Source organism: Phaseolus vulgaris, chromosome 3, assembly GCF_051622355.1.
Source record: "Phaseolus vulgaris cultivar YP4 chromosome 3, ASM5162235v1, whole genome shotgun sequence".
NCBI lineage: Eukaryota > Viridiplantae > Streptophyta > Magnoliopsida > Fabales > Fabaceae > Phaseolus > Phaseolus vulgaris.
The window spans coordinates 29,234,022-29,250,347 of NC_143500.1; the positions used below are offsets into that span (position 1 = coordinate 29,234,022).

A 16,326-nucleotide genomic window follows, 5' to 3' on the forward strand; every position below is an offset into this window, starting at 1 on the left:
TTTTATAACTGAATGCGCTCCAGTTTTAAATGCTTTGACCAGTTTTTGAAAGCAATAAAGAGTTTTTTCAGATTATGTAACAAACAAGAACTGAGATTTAATCATAGAAAAACATATTTGAGTTTTTCATTGTTTTTGTTTTTCAAGAGTTTGCTTGGAGATTGCTTTTGATTGAGAGTGGAATAGGATTTTCATCTTGTATTGATTTCAGATCATTCTATAACAAGTGTAATCCTTCTGTACTTTGTGTAAACTCTGTTGTGTGAGGCCGAGAAGTGTTGTGTGCTCTTGAGGTTGTCAAGATCAACATTTTTGGTGGTGTTTGTGCTGAGCCAAAGGAAGTGTGTGTCTTGGGGGGATCAAGGTCACTTCTTTGGTGGTGTGTGTAAGTAATCTAGGTTTGATTGCTTAGTGGTTTCCCCTAGTGGTTTCTGGGAAGACTAGATGTAGCTCTTGGTTTAAGAGTGAACCAGTATAAACTGTGTGTGCCATCTCTCTATCCCTTGAACTCTTTAATTTCAGTTTATATTTGTTAACTGGTATAAACAACCGATTGCTTTTCTGGTGTTGTGCTAAATTGCTTTGTGTTTTTGGCAAACTGAATTCTGAATCAAGTTTTCTCGAAGGAATTTCATTCTAGACTAAAAAGTTTGAGTAAACCCTCTTTAAACCATTCACCCCCCCCCCCCCCCTTTAGTTTAAAGACATACATTCTAACAAGAGGTTGTACTTGAACGCATGATTGAGAGTCTTCTTTGTCTTAAACTTTGGTTTCTTAGTTAGTTCGCATCGTTCTAATTAATTTCTTGGGCGCATGATTCAAGAGAGAGGAGGTAAGCATTCCCATGGAGTATACACATGGAACAAAGTGGGTATTGATTAAACCAGTAGACGCATGTTTTACTTGTGAGTTTCAGTTGAATTAGATTGGTGCATGTTCAATCTAGTTTAACTTTGTTGGAGGATTGAGAAAAGATTAATCTTTAGAGAACCTGTGAAGAATTCAATGGTGGAAGAACTTGGGGATCAACTTCTTTTTATTTTCTATTTCAATCTCTTTTATATTTTCTGCATAGCTATCTTAACCCCCCTTTTATTATTATTGTTATTACTAACTTTTCATTACTTGTAGATAGATTTTGAATTCGATTAACTGAATTACTATTGGATTCGTTGGGAGACGACTTGGGGTCATTTGACCACAACTATATTATCATCTCTCTAGTGTTAGACAAGTCTACGCTAGAATCATATTAATTTGACAGCAAAACGACAGTTATCATTTGGCCATGTGATTCCATGTAAAAACTTTCAATTTGAGTAAATCCGTGAGTGGAAAGGCAAGAGTGGCATATATGCGGATGAACTTCCGGTAAAACCCCGTAATGCACAAAAATTCACGCATTGTAGTGAATGATTTGGGCTCGGGCCACTGTAGAATAGCTTGAAATTTTTCTAGATTTGAGGAAATCGTTCCCTGTTGAATGATATGGGCCTAAATAGGCAACTGTAGGGGCTACAAAATTGCATTTTGATTCTTTAACAAAAAATTGGTGAGTCTAAAGTAATTGGAGAACAATGTTGAGATGTTGAATATGGTTTGTCAAGGATGTACTGTAGATTAAGATGTCATCAAAGAAAACTAGTTCAAAACGCCTTAGGTAAGGTCGGATGAGGTCATTCATTGCAGCTTGAAAGGTAGACGGAGCATTAGATAAGCCAAATGGCATAACTAAAAACTCGTAATGACCATTAAAGGTCCGAAAATGTTTCTTGTGGCAGTCTGTGGGGTGTACCCATATTTGGTGATAGCCAAATCTTAAGTCCAGTTTAGTGAACACGCATGCCTCAGTTAATTCATCCAAGAGTTCCTCAATTGTGGGGATAGGAAATTTATCCTTCACTGTGATAGCATTTTGAGCTCCATAATCCACACAAAATTTCCATGATCCATCTATTTTTTTATGAGTATGACAGGGGAAGAGAAGGAGCTAGTACTTGGTCGTATGATGCCCTCATATAACATTTCTTGAATGAGAGAAGTCATAGTGTGTTTGTGGGTGTGGGGATAACGATAGGGTTTGAAATTTATGGCGGTGGAGTTTGGGATCAAGGGAATGTGATGGTCATGGGGGCGGTGGGGAGGCAACCCGTGAGGAGGTGAGAAAACTGAATGTTATGTATGGAGTAGGGTTTGAATCGCGGGGTGTATATTTGGTGGGGAAGGGTTGGGGCATGGTAAGGGATTTAGTTGAAAGGTGAGCAAATGAAGTGATGTTATGGCTTTGGTATGTAGGAGGTGACAAATATTGGTGACGGAAGCGTGTGTGTCTAAGAGTTTGTTGGTTCCAACTAGGGTTATGAGGGTGCCTTGGTGATGGAAAGAGAGTTGTGGTGTAGAGAAATTTGTTTGTAGGGGTCTAAGGCAGCGCAACCAGTCCATTCCTAAGATTACATTTCCTCCCTCAATTGAGATGAGGTAAAATGAGATGGAAAAACAATGATTTTGTATAGAAACAGTAACTGTAGGACTGAGATGTGTGCAATCAATTTTCTTGTCGTTTCCAACCATGATGAAAAAAGGTTTAATAGGAAGGGTGCAAAGGTTGAGGTGATGGGCTAGGCAAGGTTGGAGGATATTATGTGAACTCCCAGTGTCTATTAAAATGGTAACGGGTGTATGATGAATAAACCCCTAAAGTTTGAAGGTGTGGGCCGAGGGGGTTCCAGACAAGGCCTGGAGAGATAGGTGTATAAGAGTAGGGTCCTCAGTGTCAGAAACAATATCCAAGACTGTGAAGGTTTCGAGGGGGTTTCTGGTGTAGGTTATTCATTAAGCAGCAATAAGAAATGTTTGGTGATACATTTGTGACTAGGGAAAAATTTTTTGTCACAATTGTAACATAAGTCGGCTGCTCTACGTTCTTGTAACTGGGTGGATGAAATTTCTTTTATAGGTAGAGAGGTGGGTGTAATGGTTGTTGTTTGGGGTTGAAAAGGGGGACGTGGTGGTTGTAAAAGATGGGGGGATGGTTGTGGAATGATGGGGTTACGGTAATATTTCCTTGAATCATGGATTTTAGATTCCAAGAGCTTCACAAGGCCCATGGCTTGGGTGATTGAGGTAGGTTGAAGAACAACAATCTCTTTTCTCATTTCTGGGACCAAACCTGAAATAAAACAATTGAGGATCATCTCAGGTGTGAGGCCCAAGACTTGATTGCACAATTTTTCAAAATATTTTTGGTACTCAGTGACTGTGCTATTTTGGCGGAGTCTGAACAACTTTGCTTGATGGTTGGCGTAAGTTGAGGGACCGAACCAGAGCTCTAAGGCAAGACTGAATGAGAGTCAGTCACTTAATTGATAATTTTGGTACATCCGTTTAAACCAACTAAGAGCATCTTCGCGCATATAGAAAGCGGCCATGTGTAAGCGAGATTCCCAAGTAATATATTAAAATTAGAAAAACTTGTGAGCCTGAAAAAGCCAATCTAGCAGATCAAATCCATCAGAGAAAGATAATTGGATTTTTGGGGGTCGAGGTAGGGTAGGAATCGTGGTAGGTGGCGTAATGAAAGGGAGGGCAACAGACGTTGTTGTGGCAAAGATGGAGGATGTAGGTTGTGAACTTAAGGGTGGGGATTCTCAGCTCAAAGAGAGTACCCTAGAATCTATAATAACTCTCTTATCAAAGATAAACCAATTGATACATTCGGAAGTTGGTTTAGGGAAGGTTGGAATTGGGCTTTCAATTGGAGAAGGGATTGGTTAGAATGGGAAAAGCCTATCCTAAAAGGTTTTATGGTTTGTGTTCTTGCATGTTGACCGGGTCACCGGTTGAATTCAGGTTAAGTACCCCGTTTTGGATTTACCTCTTCTGGAGTCGAGTTCATGCCTCCGTGTTGCACTAGAATAAGGCTCCGTTGGGACAAAGGGCGCCATATCCATTGATTGCACTCCAACGATCAAGTCAGTAAGGGCTCATCGAAAGCAACTTGTTTGAGAAAATGTATCAAATACAATGTACCTTTGCCTAGAGACTTACTCTCCTTTTATTGTCGCACATCAACATGCAACCATTCTCCCTGGAGATAAGCAAATCTTAACTAAAAATATTCTCAGTACGTTAATCTTTTATCTCTAACAGAAAAATCACCTGCCACGAGCACCATTGATCTTCAGGTGCCATCCGCAGGCCCCTTTTTGTTGCCAACGCATCTCCCTACTTTAATAGGGTTATAGCAACTAGCCACGCGTAATAAATATGCAACAGAGACATGCAATAGAAAAATATTGCCTCAATCATAACAACACGCACAATAATAACAATATTATATTTAGCAAGATTATATTCACCACCCTAAACATATCTCTAAGCAAGTGTATAAAATTACTTTGTGTAGCAACCCTGCTACGTGTTTTGGGCCTGTCCTGGGAAAGCGCCATTCGTACAGGTCTTATCCAGGCCCAATCGACATGCTATTACATTACACATGGGTGCATATTTTGTGCCCTCGTGGGAGCACCTTCGCATAACTATTAAATGAAGATGTTTTCATGTTGTGGTGCATCAAAAATAATATAATGTTTAATTGGTCACATTACATCATGCAACACATGATGAAATGTCGGGATAACAACATGCTTCTGTCGTATGAAATTTTGATAACACGCATCTTGTAGGTGTATGGCTTTGACTTGTCAAATGAGCAAGCAGTAATGCTAGGATGGAATCATTATTTTGGAAAAAAAGAGTATGACGAAATTAAATATATTTCAGGTCAATGGTGTGTGGCAATTTGGTAGGCCTCAAGCGGAGGACGAAGAAGATGATGAAGATGATCAATTGGCAGAACAAGATGTTCAAGGTGCTGAACCTCAGCCCGCAATCCCCAGTCAAACCGAACTGTTAACCTAAATTTGGGCGGGGATGCAAGAAATAAAGAAAGTATGAGGAACGTTAATACCCGTTTTGACAGGGTTGATCAAAGGATGGACCGAATTGAGGATACTCTGAATGATATTCATCGTCATCAAGGTCATTGATTGTCTTATCATTATGTTATTGTCATTGTTATTTTTATTTGTATTTTTCATGTTGAACATTGTTATTGTTATTTTTATTGTTTTTGTTATTTTTCACCTTCAACATTGAGAAATTCTTATTTAATATTAAGCTTTTATGATAATTTTCATGGTAGTTATTTAGAAAATTATATTATTTTAAATGCAACTTCTTTAACATTTGATTTCTATTATGATTAATTATAAATTTGGGGCCATTACCTAAATTGGACAATCAAGAGCATTGATTAGGTGGCCTTCAATGTCTGCGCATGACATCACATTGTCCTTTAGTTGTACTGCTTGTGGTGCGAAATCACGTGGTACTTTTACCCATGGTGTTGGGAGCACAAGTGCGTTTGTTACTCCTATTTTTTATTGTGGACAGTTTGTTGTTATGAGAACAGTAACAACTGAAAAAAATGCTGGAAAACGATTTTGGGGTTGTCCCAAGTACAAGGTAAATTTAATTCAATTAGGTTTGATGCAAACTTAACTATGCTATTTTAAACTTTTTTTATTGTTAAATTTTATTCTTTTTTTCAAAACAGATTACAAGTAGCATTGTTTTAGGCTATAATTTTTTCGAATGGTGCATTGGAGACATTGTCGATGAGAGAGATGCAATCATTCTCAGACAACGAAATAAGATGTGCCTTCTAGAAATACATTTGAATGTCTCTACAAGAAGGATTAAAATGTTATTATTGGGGATTTGTTTTCTTTTTCTAATTAACTTTATTATGTTTTTATGTTTTACATAATTTCAAAATAATTAACAAATTAACATGTCTTTATCTCTCTCCACATCAAATATAATGATTTTATATATTTTTAATTTTATATTTTATTTAATTATTTATTTTAATTTTATATTATTTTTAAATTTATAATTAAAAATTTCAATTATTTTAATTAACTAAATTATGCACAAAATTAATTATTTTTTATATTTTCTATAGACACGGACAAAATTATACTTCATTATTATATATAACTTAATATAATACAAATTAAATAATATAATACAAATTATTTTAATTAACTAAAATGTCTTTTAAATTAATTAATATTTCATTTTGTTATTTTTTTATATATATAAAGGTAAATTTGTAATCTTACAATTTATACCATTAACAAATAATTTAAAACACTCTTACAACTATCACACCACTTATTTTAATAACATTAACGAGGTAAGCTACAATGAGAGATTACGGTAGAGGAAAGGAGGTAAGGTGGAGGGGGAAGAGGGAAGAGGCCTGGAGAAGAGAGGCAGACCTTAAGGCAGCATCGTCGGTGAATAAGTCTAGGGAAGGGGACTCAATAACGTTCTTTTTCTCGAATTTCCCTGACAGCCATGGAGAGCATGATATGTTTAGGATCTTCAGAAAATGGGCTAGAGTAAAAGAGGTTTTTATTTCCAGAAGGCCAAATAGGTGGGGAAGAAGATATGGTTTCGTGAGATTTTATCCTGGTCCTAATGAGGCTAAGCTAGATAAACAACTGGACCGGATTTACATTGGCAACTTTAAACTATATGTTAACTTTCCAAAATATAGGAGAGCAGAGATGAAAGTCATGAAGGGGAGGCCATGTGCATCTAGGAACGTTGTCTTTTGAGCTAGGAGCCCTCAAGGTAGGATGAAGGAGAAGGAAAAGGAGGTTTGGCACGAACACAGAACAATCCGAAAGGGTGAGACTTTGAAACCTAAACAGTCCTATGTTGAGGCTATACGTAAGTCTTTAAAAGGTAGATGGACTGGCCCTGCTTTTGAAACCGTGTCAAATGCATCGTCGTGGCTGGTTTCGAGTGCAGTTGGGTGGATGTCTCCTGACATCTCTTTCGACTCTTTGAGTGAAGAGTTTGTCAAGGGGGGAATGAGTGGTATCAAGCTTAGATTTATGGGTGATAATCTATTGCTTTTAACACCCAAAGATGGTGATAGTATGGATGTCATCATTAAGCTTAATAACGAATGGTTTGTTTCCCTTTTTTATGATATTGAGCCTTGGTCCGAATCTTATGTAGCAGAGCATAAAATAGTATGGGTAAGGTGTTATGGAATCCCATTAACCCTATGGAACGAACAGTGCTTCTCGAAGGTGGTTGGAGAAGTAGCATCTCTGGTTAGTATTGATGAGTCAACTCGACTGTGGGAGAACGTGGAGTACGCTCGTCTGCAGGTTAGATTACGCAAAGAATGCAAAGCTGATATGGTGAGGGACTTCTGGATTAATGGGAAGCTCTGTAATATTATCGTCACAGAAGAGATAACCAGCAAAGAAAGAGGTGTTTGTTCATGCTACGGTGACCACTATGCTTTGTCCGACAGCATTTCGTCCTCGGACACCGTAGTGGAAGAAACCTATCATTCTGGAAGGTCGTCTGATGAAGACGACAACCTCGGATGCGGCGGTATGTGGCGGGACGAGGTACCCAAGGCGGTGGGGCAGACCCCGACCTCGATACCAACAAACTAGAAGTTTATAGGGAATAAGGCTCTGAGCGATAAGGGGCGTCAGTCTAAAAGTGGCATTTCTTTCCTTAATTTGGCAAAACGTGTGCATGGAGGGTCTAAAGGAGGGATAGCCTTAGCTACCGTGCATCAAGTCAACGAAGCTTGTAAAACGATTCAGGATTCGCTGGCTAACCTAATGAAAGGGGCCTACGGGTGCAATTCATCAGCTACTGGGCTTAAGCAAGGTGAGGCCCAACTAGCTAAGAGCGGTACAGTTAGTACAGAAGTGGACGTAAGGGGCCCAACGTCAGGAAGCAGAGGGGAAAAAATGAATCAGCGTTGTGGTAAGGAAGGCTCCATCTCCATGCCTTTGGCAACCGCTCAGCAAACAAGGGAAGACGGGGATCACTGTGAAGTGTCGAAAAAGCAGAAGTGCGAATCCGATGGCAACCCATGCCATGCAATTCGCTGTAGCAGCGAGAGTGGGGGATCTTCTACGGGGAGCTCAGATCCTCAATCAAGCGGAAGCATCAACAAGACGATCAACGCTGAAGAAACAAATGATGAACACGAGGCTCTATCTGACGGAGTTGTGGGTCGCAAGTTATCACCGAAATTCCGAAGGTTACGGTCTATGCGGGGGCATGGCACACAAAATGCTCAACCAAAGTGGAGGTCGAATGGGGGAGTAGGATCACCCCATCATGGGGCAAATTCTTCTTCGAAGCTAAGCCTCTGTTCTTTCGCGGAATCGAGTACTGATATTCACCATTGCAACGATCGGTTCAAATTGGATATCAAAGATGCAGAATCCGTTAGAATCTGGGAGTTGGGACGCAACCTAGGTATGGAGTGCTCAGGGGGTGAGGGAAATTTGGTTGGAGAACTGGACCATTTAGAGGAAAGGGACAAGGATGATAAAGAGGATTCTCGAGTGGGCAGTGTGAAGGAGTTACAATGATTGTTGTCAACCTAAACATTAGAGGGTTGGGAGGGGGGACGAAAGTAAGGTATCTGAGTCATCTCGTGTTTAAGGAGTGTGCTGATTTTCTCTGTTTGCAGGAAACGAAAACTTCCTCGTTCTCAGATGCTAGATGTTTTCTTTTGTGGGGAAGTTGTAACGTCGGTTGGGTCCACCATGAAGGGATCAACGGGGCAGGAAGCATGATAACAATGTGGAACAAGGAAGCTTTTGAATACGGCAGCCATGTTGAAGGTACTGGTTTTATTGCTATTGAAGGCTATCACGTAAAGGCAAAACGACATTGTGTGGTGGTAAATGTTTATGCAGCATGTAATATACATGACAAAATCCTTTTGTGGGAAGCGCTAACGATGCTCAAGCAACCTCACCAGAACCCGGTCTGGTGTCTATGTGGTGATTTCAATGCCGTAAGGAAGGCTGATGAGAGGAAAGGGATTAGAGGTCAGTCAAGTCAAAAGAAGGAAATGGAAGGTTTTAACAACTTTATTGAAACCAATGGCTGGATGGATATTTCGTGTGTAGGGAAAAAGTTCACTTGGTTTAAAGAAAATGGCACTGCAAAGTGTAGATTAGATAGATTTCTGGTATCCGAAGAGTGGCTTCAAATTTGGCCGGCAGCGAAACAGTATGTGCAACATAGAGTCGTTTCGGATCACTGTGCTCTAGTTTTAAAATCTTGTATTAAAGATTGGGGGCCAAAACCTTTCAGAACCTTTGATGTGTGGTTAAAGGAACCGGGGTTTACGGCAATGGTAAAGGGGAAGTGGGAATCGTATCAGGTGGGAGGTAATAGCATATCCGCTCTTAAAGAAAAGTTGAAACTCTTAAAGGTGGATCTTAAAGAGTGGAATAGAAGTGTGTTTGGATCTGTGGAATCTGATAAGAGACGTATCGAGATGGAAATTGCGAATCTGGATGGGGAGGACGACATTGAGGCTTTAGAGGACGAGGGGAGGATGAGAAGGTTAGAAATGCTTAGTCAATTGGGGATAGTTAATAAAAAACTAGACTCCATGTACAGGCAAAAAGCAAGAGTGAATTGGCTTAAACATGGGGATCTCAATTCTAAATTTTTTCATTCCGCGATTCGATGGAGAAGGCTAAATAATGAGGTTAAAGGTGTTGAGGTAGACTCTCAGTGGTGTGAGGAACCGGAAGTTGTAAGGAGGGAAGCAAAGTCTTTTTTTGAGAATAGGTTCATGGCTACGCTAGACTTTGGTGTACATTTGGGTTCGGTAGAGTTCAGGTCGTTACCTTTGGAGGTAAGTAGAAATATGGTTGTTAATTTCTCCGAGGAAGAAGTGAAGAATGTAGTATGGGATTGTGGAGGATCTAAAAGTCCGGGCCCGGACGGGTTCAATTTCAATTTCATTAAGAGTTGTTGGGAAGTGCTTAAGGCGGATGTCATGGCAGCGGTGCAACTCTTCCACACAACAGGGTCTTTACCGAAAGGTTGTAACGCTTCTTTTATTGCACTCATTCCAAAAGTAAGAGACCCGTCTACGCTTGATCAGTTCAAACCCATTTCTCTAGTTGGAGTGATCTATAAGATCATCACAAAAGTCTTGTCGAGTCGCATGAAGAAAATTATGCCGCTAATCATTGATTAGTGCCAGTCAGCCTTTATTTGTGATAGAGGACTATTGGATAGCGTCGTTATGGCTAATGAGGTCCTTGAGGAGATAAAGAGAAAGAGGAAAAGTGGGGTGTGCTTCAAGGTGGACTTCGAAAAGGCATACGACTCAGTAAGATGGAACTTTTTGTTCGATATGCTCCAGAGGCTAGGTTTCCAGGAAAAGTGGATCTTATGGGTAAAAGGGTGCTTGGTCTCATCGTCAGTATCTGTGCTAGTTAATGGAAGCCCTACAGAGGAATTTAAACCCTCCAGGGGGTTGAGACAGGGTGATCCAATGGCTCCTTTCCTTTTCCTGGTGGTTGCTGAAGGTTTAGCAGGTTTGGTTAGACAAGCATTGAGAATGGATGCTCTTAGGGGCATAAAGGTGGGAAGGAATAATGTGGAGTGTTGCTTGCTACAATTCGCAGATGACACGCTATTTATGTATGAGGACTCCTTTGATAGCATTTTTGCAATCAAGGCTATACTCCGTTGTTTTGAGCTGGTTTTGGGCTTGAAAGTTAATTTCCATAAGTCTAAGCTAACTGGTTTTAAAGTGGACAACTTTGCTATGAGCACGTACGCTAAAACTCTGAACTGCAATACAATGAAGATACCTTTCCAATATTTGGGGATTGAGGTGGGAGGGAACCCGAGGAAGGAACAGTTCTGGGATCCGGTAGTTAAAAAGGTAGAAGTTAAACTTAGCTCTTGGAAGGGAAGATTCCTTTCAATGGCAGGACGGATTTGTCTGTTAAAATCGGTGTTCACTGTCATACCTTTGTTCTATCTCTCTATCTTCAAAGCCCCCGTAGTAGTGTGCAATAAAATCAGTAGCATTCAGAGGAAGTTCTTATGGGCGTGGGGAAAACAGAGCAAATCGATACCATGGGTAAGCTGGGATAATGTATGTAAGCCTTTAGAGGAAGGAGGCTTGGGGGTGAAGGAAGTGAAGAACTTTAATGTGGCTCTCCTGGCGAAATGGAGATGGAGAATCATGAGCAATGAAGGTGGAAAATGGAAAGAGATTATATCTTCCAAATACGGTTCTGCTGCAGAAAATATACAGCTTAGATTGAAAGACCAATCATGGTGGTGGAAGGACCTCATCAAAGTATGTGGTGAAGGTGTAGTACATGGATGGTTCCAAAAGGCCATTGGGTGGAAAGTAGGGAACGGAGCAGTAGTGAGATTATGGGAGGATGTGTGGCTTGGGAACGAATGCCTTAGATCGGCGTATCCTAGACTATTTTCATTGTCTCTCGACCAAGGTAAAAAGGTGGGAGAAGTAGGCGAATGGGAAGACAATAGGTGGCAGTGTAATTTGAATTGGAGGAGGGACAGGTTTCAATGGGAGACGGACTTGGAGGTCGACATGTTATCCAGCCTAAGTTTGGGTGCAATGTGCAAGGACTCCCCTGACCAACTACTATGGAAGGGGGACCAAAAGGGTACGTTCTCGGTAAAATCAACCTACTCTATGTTGGCTAACCACCAAATCCCAGCTCCAAAGGAAAGTGTGTTTAGCCTCCTATGGCAAGCAAGAGCCATGCCCAAAGTTCTCACTACGGCGTGGAGAATCCTTATTGACAGAATTCCTAGCAGAATGAATTTGGTAAGAAGAGGAGTGCTTGTGACATCAACCCTTTGTGCACTGTGTAATCTGTCGGACGAATCTTCCCAACACCTATTCCTAGAATGCGTGTTTGCACAACAAGTTTGGTCACGGTGCTATCGTTGGATTGGTGTTTTAGGGGCCCATAATAAGGATCTAACAAACCATTTTATGAATTTCCAACTAGTGCACTTCTCTAGTAAACAAAATCAGGTGTGGTTAGGATTGTGGGCAGCTATCGTTAGCTATATTTGGGAGCATAGGAACTTGGTGGTTTTCAGACAGGGGGTCCCTGACGCTGATGAGATGTTCCAGAATGCTCAGCTGCAGTCCTGGTTATGGTTAAAAAACAACACAGTTGGCTTTTCGTATGCTTTTTCTGATTGGATCCTGGATCCGAATCAGTGTTTTATCTTGGTTCGTAGAATGTTGGGTGTGAATGCTGGAATAGGAAAGGTATATCAGGGAAGGGAGGTTGTATCTTAGCAATTATAAGGTGGAGTTTTCTTCCTGGCTTCGGTAGAAGTCATGCTTGGGAAAGTGGATAGGTCTTGATATGCCTTCCTTTGCTCTGATAGATCAAGTATCTCTGGTCAAGTTTGGGGTGAGGTAGGATGGCAGAAGTATGATGCTGGTAAACTTTCCTTGGTAAGATAGTTCACCTTTAAATCAGTTATATGCTCGGCTCTTGGGTGGGATTATGTATAACAAAACCGGGAGGATGCAGTATATTGTGTTAGACGTCTCTCAGTATTTCTTGGATGAGGGAAACTTAATACCTCTTTGTCAGGAGAAGTGTATATGTTTGGTGTGAGCTACAGTTTCTACCGGGGGAGGCTTCCTCCTTGCCCTCCGTGTACTAATAGCTTTGATCCTTCTCTTCGGGCAATAGGGTGGAGCGATGTTTTGTGTTTGGTGTGCTGAGTAGTGGCATGGCTGCTTTAGCTCATGCTGGGGCTGTCATGTGCGTACAACATGCGTCTGGATCAGGCATAAAAACATATGGCGATAAAGATGACGTGCAACAGCTACTAGCAGGCTTGAACTAATGTTTTTTGTAGTGTTTTGCAGGTATTGTGTTGTTCAACATCAGAGATGTCAAACTGGTCCTCTTTTTGGTGTGATGAACCACTGGTGCACCTTTGATGCTAATGTGAAGTTTAGGATTCGGTCTGGGTCCCTTTATTGGTGCTCATATTGCAGGTTCTGCGCAGATCAGGGAAGACTCGTTGGCTATGTAGCAGCAGCAAGGAATTGGTAGAAACAGGGAATTGGTGCAGATCGTTGTCTCAAAGTTCCCAAAGTTGGCATTGATGCCTATCTCCCTAGTTTTTCCTGGTTTTTTGCTGTCATTGTGTGTTGTTATACATTGCAGGGTGCAGGTTGGTGTTGGCTGTAAGAAGGCCATTAACTTTGTTAGGTTGTAAAGAATGGCTGAAAAAATTACAGGGCGCACCCAAAGCTCAACGTGGAGCATCCGAATGTAGACATTGCACAGTAAGAAGAGGATGGAGGTTTTTTGGTCCTTGAGGAAGTTTGGAGATCATGTCTGTTTGTGGTTGCGTTTTTGTCTAGAGGTGTAGAAGTCTGTGTTAGGCTTAGATTCTTATAGCTTAGATCTTGGGAGATATCTCTTTAGTGGGTGATCCCTATGTTTCTTGTCTTGTTTATTGTAGTTTTGTTAGTGTAAATGGGTTGGGATACCCTTTTGTATCCCTTTTAATTTAATTTCATTCTTTGCTGATAAAAAAAAAACACCACTTATTTTAATAAACTTTCTTTACACATCCACTTTAACATACCTCAATTCAAACACCCTCGACTTTCTTTTCACTTTCTTCTCAAATCTTCATATTTTTACTCTCCTACACCCTCAACTCCACTCCCCAATTCAAACAAACCACAAACACAGTCATACATGAGAATACACAAAGCAAGAGTTATGAGAGGACATACGCATATCCACTTTGAGAATACAGATTCCAGCACGAACTGAAGGAAAAAGATGCAATGAAACCAAGAACAGGGGAATACATATCTAACATGAGCATAGCAAATCAGAATTTCTTAACGAAATCGTAGATGTGTTGGTTTATCTCATGAGGCCTTTCTTGATGAAGGAAGTGTCCTGCCCCCTGAATTACAACTACATCCTCCAGAAGTGGCACATCTCTCTTCAACCCACCTTTGTGAATGTAATCCTTGGCTCCCGGTGCGTTGTAGGTCAGGTCAAGATCACCCACAATAAACTTAACAGGAACTTTCACTTTAGCACCAGTCCACGGTGCTGTCAGCTCCCAATTTCTACAAATGCAAGGGAAAGGAAAAGGTCAAATATAAATATGAAATTGTTATGAGACGTCCATCACTATAAAAATTATACATGAACATTTGGAATAATATATGATGAATTTCAAAATACAATATTCTCGCCATTTTCTTCTTCAAAACACCATCTACACATAAATATCATAAATAATACAGCATCATGAGGAACTAAAATTAGACGAATGATAAGGTCATATCCAAAACTAAATAAATGTTTCAGTAGATTTACAGATCTATAAATATTTACATGTTGAAATTTGTGAATTGATAAAAAAAGAATAAATATATAATGTATTTTGTTCTATCACGGTTTTCTGTGAACATTCAACAGGCAAGTTCTGAAAAAAAAATGTTAACCGTGTGCATTTCATGGGTGAAGAAGGACATACAGATCTAAATTTCTGTAGTAGTTCAATCCCCCTGTGAAACCAGTCTTCTCATATTTACTGGCATAGTAATGACATTCTTCTTCGGATAGCCATGAGGGCAACTTCAAGGGAGAATCAATTGGATGACCAAACCCTTTACCCTCATGTAGATAAATTGGAGCAGGATTGCGGTATGTCAGGAACTCCTTCAGGACTCTTTCAGTGCCAATCTGCTCAAACTCCGCTTCTATATTCCCAGGCTCCTGCAATAACGCACTTGAGCAACATAACCACTTTGAAAACCATGGTTTGCCCCAACACAAAATCATCTTTTTTTCACTTCTACTTAAGCCATGTTTTGAGACCTAAAAATTATATTCAAACACAAACACGATTTAACCATATTATTTTGCCAGCATCACATGGAATTCAATTTCCACTCTTCAAGCTTAGCTTAAGGTAGACAGGTACTGTAATTAATACAACCACAGCAAAACACCATTCTGCATGTATATATAACTGAAACTCAGTTAGAACCAAGCCAAACCAAAACAAACCTGAAACCTGCAAATATAGTAGTCATTTCCATACACAGCTTTTAAGGTGTCAAGAGGCTTTCTCTTGGGGTTTCGGGGAGTAAAAGCGACGCTCAAGTTGACAAGAGCCCTGATTCGATCAGGGCGAAAGAGAGAAAGAACCCAAGCAGTCATGGCACCCCAGTCATGACCTACCACAAACACTTTCTCATTGTCGCCGGCTATCTCGTCGAGAAGACCAACGATATCGCCAACGACGTGGAGACTGGTGTAGGCGGTAGGAGAGGCCGGCACATCCGTGTCTCCGTACCCTCGGAGGTCCGGCGCCACGCAGCGATAACCGAGGGAAGCAAGAGCTTTCATCTGGTGGCGCCATGAGAACCATAGATCAGGGAATCCATGGATGAAGAGGATCGATGGGCCTTCACCCATCTCAGCTATGTGCATGTTTATGCCATTCACGTTCACTGTTCGATGCCTTACACCCTCCATGTTTAACTCTCAATGCACTTGTCTACCAAAATAATTATGCGCAAGTTAGATGCTAATCAAAATCAAAAATGTTTATTTAACACCATTGCTCTACCCTATTCTAATAAATATTAATATTTTCATTATTTATAAAAATTACTTTTTTTAATTTTAAAATATTATAACCTAATCAAAATATCTTTTTAAGGGTACTATGGTGATGAAATCAAGCAAATCTTATTTATGACTGCAGAGAGAAAAGGATAAAGCTAAAGTCAATTATAATTTATATGGATCAGTGAACCATACTTCCATAACGTGATTCACGAATCTCAAAACCCGAATGAGTGGAAATCAGGAGTGGTACGAAAGGAACAGTGTGAAGGAGAGATTCGTTATCTTAGCCAGGAGATTGATCCAGGAAGCAAGAATAAAATATAGTTATAATTATTATGTAGCAGTTAGTAAAGTATTCTTTATTTTTCTGCTTGGAAGTCTCACGATTTTTTTTAGAAAACATTTAGTTTGTTGAAAGGTGAAATAGTATATAAAATGTTCTTAATTTCCATTCTAAGCAACGTGAAATTATACTAAAGGTATCAAAATATATTTATTTAATATTTTATATTTACTTACTAATTAAATGTACTTATATCCTTACTCATTTATGTGTTTGAGAAACTTTTGGAGAGAATTTTCACTAGACTTACTATAACGTCTCTAAAATAATAACTAACTAAAATGAAAACTAATCCAATTCTAGACAAAATTTTACTAATATCAATAAATTCTATTCTTACATCTTAACTAAAATGAATACATTAAATAACAAACATTAACAATACAAAAATAGTTTGATTAACATTGTACAAGTCTACA

General features: G+C 39.8%; 1 protein-coding gene across 2 annotated transcripts; it reads right to left on the bottom strand.

Moving 5' to 3' along the window:
* Positions 1-13,480: 13,480 nt before the first annotated feature.
* LOC137806952 (epoxide hydrolase 1) lies at positions 13,481-15,628 on the bottom strand. Of its 2 annotated transcripts, none has more exons than XM_068607353.2 (3): positions 14,998-15,628; positions 14,462-14,703; positions 13,481-14,048 (listed from the first exon to the last, which is right to left on the bottom strand). In XM_068607353.2, the coding sequence occupies exons 1-3, from the start codon at positions 15,466-15,468 to the stop codon at positions 13,802-13,804; spliced, it is 960 nt and encodes a 319-aa protein (XP_068463454.1). In that variant the 5' UTR covers positions 15,469-15,628; the 3' UTR covers positions 13,481-13,801. The 2 variants fall into 2 exon arrangements, with proteins under 2 accessions (XP_068463454.1, XP_068463453.1); XM_068607352.2 differs by having other exon boundaries at positions 14,462-14,805; positions 14,998-15,560.
* Between the last annotated feature and the right edge of the window lie 698 nt (positions 15,629-16,326).